The 5,817-nt window shown below is 34.6% G+C and overlaps 1 protein-coding gene across 2 annotated transcripts; it reads right to left on the reverse strand.

The window, feature by feature from the left end:
• Positions 1-210: 210 nt before the first annotated feature.
• Positions 211-5,190, reverse strand: LOC106776104. 2 transcript variants are annotated; one of them, XM_014663432.2, is made up of 6 exons: positions 4,990-5,190; positions 3,777-3,927; positions 3,618-3,684; positions 3,291-3,525; positions 2,997-3,046; positions 620-755 (listed from the first exon to the last, which is right to left on the reverse strand). In XM_014663432.2, coding segments are annotated over exons 1-5 (534 nt in total). In that variant the 5' UTR covers positions 5,070-5,190; the 3' UTR covers positions 620-755; positions 2,997-3,045. The 2 variants fall into 2 exon arrangements, with proteins under 2 accessions (XP_014518917.1, XP_014518918.1); XM_014663431.2 differs by lacking the exon at positions 2,997-3,046 and having other exon boundaries at positions 211-755; positions 4,990-5,186.
• Positions 5,191-5,817: the final 627 nt, after the last annotated feature.

The raw sequence follows: 5,817 nt of genomic DNA on the forward strand, positions 1-5,817 counted from the left end.
GGGTTGAAATTTCTTGGAAATTTCTTGCTTTTGAACACACTCTTTTTTAACAAACTCTTTATTATCTATTAGTTTAAATTTTATGAAAATTACAAAACAATTTGTGGATCTGATAAGCCTTTATCTCATGATTTTATAGTTTCAAACAAAATGCAATTAATGGTGGAATGAATGCATTAAAGGATGTTGGTACAATACTTGTGAAGAGAATTGAATCACATTATAGATACTCATTTTGCTCCATTCAAAGCTAAATAGGCGTTTAGGTGGGATCCATGGAAAATGTACTGTTCTGAGACACGGAATATGGAAACAGACCTCTTCTGAACAAGCAATTGAATCTGTACAGGATATACAAAGACAAATGAGCACATACTCATCTTCACCACCAACCCACAGTAAACTCAGGGTTGGAAACTTTTTTGCAAGACGTGGGAAGCAACACTGCGACTCTATAAACTAAATTTACCAAATGACATTCGGAGTTTATGTTACTAAATTGAAAGGAACTGCCCCTCCAACACCAGACACTGATTAAAACCACTCATCTTAGATGAGAGTCATAAGTGTCAAAAAGAGAGTCTGGAATGATCAAAGGCAACTTGTCTATGTACATGAAAAGCCTTTTAAGATTCTCTCTTGTCACTGTTGCCATGTCTACAACATCCCTACCATCAGTGAACACCCAGAGATCGCCTGAGTTTACTCTCTTCAGACTGTCGCGGCAAAAGGGGCATGACTGTGATCTTGTTCTCCTGCAAAACAGCAAATTACAACGATGTAATTTTGAACTGAACAACAGAACACTCGAGCAAAGCACGCACTGGCAGGTACAATGATATAAAATAAAATTTTTAACCTCCTCTTTGAATCCTCTTTTCAGAATTGAAAAGGTTAAAGCCTGACAAAAAAAAAAAACAGTATACAAAAAGATAATATTCTTAACCTCCTCTCTTTATTACTGAAAACTCGTTACAAGCCAAGAACCAAGGTATACAACTACTCTTCCAAAGGAGACCTACTCCTTTCCACTGGAATCAGTCCAGTTTTACAACAATAGTCCCCTCTCTACCCAAAGGAGGTTTACTTATAGAGAAAACTGAACTAACTAACTCTCCTAACCTCCTGTTGCTACCCTTTTAGCCCTTTCTTTTCCTTCTATAATACAACTTTAGTCCCTTTTCCCTTAAAGTTTGTTGCTCTGACTTGATACTAAAATACAACATTGAAGGTTTCACAAAAATGTTTCCCTAAAGCACAATTAGAAAAAATAAAAAAAATTATCCCTAAAGCGCAAGTTGCAAGATACATGTATATTACTTGGATGGCTTCCCAGTTAGGCACCATACAGAGACCCATTTCATTTTTATTCAAAACATAATACATTATATTTTCCCACCAATTTCAGCACCAGCAACATATCAGAAGAAAAAATAGTACTTGTGGATAACTGCAATTAGAAATCAGGGTCCACCCTCCTATCCCATGAAACATACAAATAGGAAAAAACTGTCGAAAAACCATAGCATTTTCCATACAAAATTAACTCCTTCACCTGAAGAAATGCAGAGAATACAGGACCATGTAATATTTGGTAAAAAGGCAGTAGTCCATAAACACGTAACCTAGCACCATTTTTACAACTATTGATGTTTACCATAACCAATGCAATATTGAAATCATTAAGTTCTTTAAAAAAACTAATCAAAAGGTAACAGTAAAAACTTGCAGACACCAAAAAATGCACATCTGTGGGACAGTGAGATACAAAATAAACAATAATAACACTAATCTACCACGTGAAAAAAAAAACATTTTAAATCAAAAAGATAAACAAGTGTTAAACTATCACATAAAATATAAGCATGCATACAGAAGAATAGAAAAACATATAAAAAATGAGTGAATGTGCCTGTTAGTTCAAGTGGTGGCCAACATTTTGAAATTAAAACCTGAAAGTTTTTAATGGCTGAGTTTTGCCAAATACAATGTCTTAAATCAAGTAGTTGCTAAGAGCACCTTTGCTATGAGGCATAATCACCCTTAAATTCAAGTAGTTGAACCTCATAGAAGAAGGTATTGGACCCTTTCCATACAATGCCTTTGGACCTTTTGGTGTCTTTAACATTTTAGCTCTTCAATTCTACCTATCACAATAGTCTAGTGGACTGTAGAACTAATTGGTTCAGAGCCTTGGGTCTTAGCTTGCATAGAACAAAATATGAGTATCTGATGCAGCACAAAGACAGAGGTAGCCTTTCTTTAAAAAAGATACCAGTGCGACAGTATAAATAATTAAAATGTCTACATTCATAACTAAAATAAAATTTATTCACACCTAATCTGTTTGAACGCACAGTACATGTATCACATATTAAAATGAATTTAGTATTTATAGGAAGTCCATTCATTTACTCTTAGCATACTCAAAGAACCATTTCCGTTCTCTAAAACCTCACTGAAAATTTTTCTTCTACATTTAGCAACTTCATTGTATATCTCCTCCTAAATTCAACATGATCATCCGATCCCAACCTATATTAATGCATTTTCCCTCTTCCAAGTTCCTGCGTAATAACTTTTAGGTTGACAAATACTTTGAGAGCTACATGCATACTAACAATGCAAATTCAAGTTTACTAGACATAACAGCTGCAACCAACTTCTCTTTGATTCATTACCATATCTGCTACTTTTTAATTGAATACTTATTTTAATTTTTCCAAGAAGGTTGGCTAATAATTTATTTTAAAAACAGTAGCTTTGTTCAGCAGATAATGGAATACCCCAATCCTTTTTTATGTTGTGTATTTTTATCATTAGGCCAAAACGGGGGAGCCGAATGAGATGAAAATCTCAAGTAAGGTTCGGGAAGAGGTTCTTTGAACCAAATGACAACCATAACAGAGGTCAGCTCAATATGAAGGAAATTATGTGGAAGCTCTGTTATTCTACTACACTACTTGCGAAGGCTGCTATGAAAGAAACCATCTTACTTAACATCATCAAACAATTATGGTCGAAGCAAACTGAGCAAATCCAAAATCTACAAAAAAAAACCAAGCAGATTCAACAAATTACAGTTTATAGAAGTGACACTTTATGCAACACAGTTCTAATTAGTAGGCATGAAACTAAAAGAACCAAACAAAAAGCTACCGTAAAACATTTTCCAAGAGAAGTAGAGAGAATCTAGAAGTAGAAGAAACAGCCTCACAATTTCGTACTTCTTAACATGAACAATTCATGACCATAAACGACGAAATGTGAGCATCAGCGAGAGAAAGTACCATTCGTGGTAACATTTCAGGCACATGACATGGTTGCAGTCGGGTAACACAATCTTACTGTTCATCTCCATGCATATTCCACATTCCTCTTCCCTTTCAATGTCTATATCCGAAGGCTGTCTGTGCTCATCTTCGTCTCTTTTCCGATACCTCTCCAAGCATACAGCCTTCTGTTTTTTATCCTCTGTATCAGTTACACCTTTTTGCAGTTGCAACAATGAGGGATATATGACCGCTGATCAATGAAGAAATTCAGTACATCAACAATTCAAATAGACTAAATGCAAATGAACTTACTAGTTATTACATAAAAAGGTATAAATATACCATAGAATTCTCTAATACTTGCTTTCCTTTCATGTGTAGACATGGTAGTTGTCCCATCTACATAAACCTGAAGCGAGAGGAAAATTCGTCAGTTGTCACCTTGACCAAATTTCTGAGTTTAATACGAACATCCAAAACCCAAAACGCCTTAGACCATACCTTGTATATTAGGATTCTTAACAATCCTAGGGCCCCGGCAAGATTGCAATCTGTCCATTGTACCAAAAAGAGAAATAGGTGTGCTGCCATACTGTATGACATTCTCATTTGAAGGCATGCACCGTCATATTCCCTTGGAAAATCTGATGCCCTGCACACCCAATTGCGTATAAAGTGATAAATATAAGCAAGAAGAATGACTGGCGACATGGAAAAAAATGCAACGTTCCATTGGACACCATTCAGAACTCAAGTATGTTATCTGTAGCTTGTCTAGACAAGTTTCTCTAAAGGCTCATCATAAACACAACAAACTTCAAAATACTGAATCAAAAAAAGAAAAAAGAAAAAAAAAAAAAAAAAAAAAAAAAAAAAAAAAAAAAAACACACACACAAGCAACTAGGCAGCATGGCGCTGTCGCAGAAAAAGATAATGCACTGCATATCAGATGTCAGGAAGACGTAAATCGTTATAAAAAATAATCGTGCATTATTTGATTGTCAACCAAATCACTCAAGAGACCATCCAACCCCTGCCAAAGGGTCAAAATGCCACACATATGACAGGAGAAAAATATTGTCACTATAGACACAAACAAGACAAATAAACGAAACTGTGAAAGCAATAACAAATTCTCTTCTCGCAACCACACAAATCCAGCATAACGAAAGCCCAGATTGTCAAAGTTTTGGGCACAATATACAGGACGAAACAGTAAAATACAGTCATTTAGAATATTAAAAATCAGAAGTTAGTCAAAAATATAATATGTCACTAACAAGCGAACAAGCCAGATGAAGAACTCCATCAAAGGTTTCCCTGTTTGTTAGGTCCGGGTTCCTGAAGTCCTAAATTTTCCACAAGTGCAGATAACGGAAATTGAAAATTACATGAACGATGTATTTGCAGCAAAATTAAACGCGCCATATTTTTATCAACGAAAATTGACGGTTGACTGAGAAGGAAAGCAAAAATCAGAGGATAAACCCCAGAGAATCATTCCCTAGACCAAAATAAACTTCACTCGTGATCATGATCCAATTATGAAATAAAAAAATAAAAAATAAAAAACACTATTTTTAGAAAAGATAAATGAAGGGTGTCTGAGTCTACCATATTAAAAACAATGCAAACTTGATCACAACAACGTATTTTTCTTAAAGGGGTGCGAAAAATTGAAATGAAAGGGAAAAAAAGAAGAGAGAAACTAACAGGGTATTGGCATGGTGAATATCAGCTTCAAGCAGTTTCAGAGAGTCCTTGAAAGACCTTCCCATGGAAGCTATGTACATAACTCTCACAATTCCGAGCAAGATTCTAAACCCAACTCCTAAACCAAAACCCACTACAATTTTTCATGCCTTCTCTCTCTCAACTCCACTATACCCACGTTCACAGTGTCACGCACACTCTTCTTCAAACCCATCACCAAAAGCTTTCGGTAGGACACGTGGCACAACTACCTCAAATATTATTCTTAGTTGTGTTATTATTATTGTTAATTTATTATTATATAATTACTAATTAAATAATTCTTATCCACTTTACCTTATTTGTTGGCTTTGATAGCTTTCCCTCTACGCACCACTGATGGCTACGCATCCCATCCCTTCCTCTTTCCCCCATTTATACATATTTATTTACATTTTTGCCACCACTTTTTTTTTTCATTGAATAATTAAATAATTCTTAGAGTTTTTTTTAATATTTTATCTAAATATTCGAGCTTACTCTTAAGTCTAAGTTTGTTTATTAATTAAACAGGTCAATTTTCTACTTTTTTAAGAATCATATTTACTAATATAAAATTACAGAAGCTTATCACTTGACAAAATTAATTTAGAATTGTTTTTCTATAGCGCGATAAGTTGAGACTTAAGAGGATTAAATAAGATATTACTATTACTTTTTCAACTTTCTTGAGGGCATTTTTGTAACTCTGTCTGTTTCAAAAGGTCGCAATTGGCGTCTGTCTTTAATTGTCATTTATCTTCTTATTTGGATTGGAATGGAACAATTCATTTGTTCCCTTTTTTTAAG

This window comes from Vigna radiata, chromosome 10 (assembly GCF_000741045.1).
Source record: "Vigna radiata var. radiata cultivar VC1973A chromosome 10, Vradiata_ver6, whole genome shotgun sequence".
Lineage (NCBI taxonomy): Eukaryota > Viridiplantae > Streptophyta > Magnoliopsida > Fabales > Fabaceae > Vigna > Vigna radiata.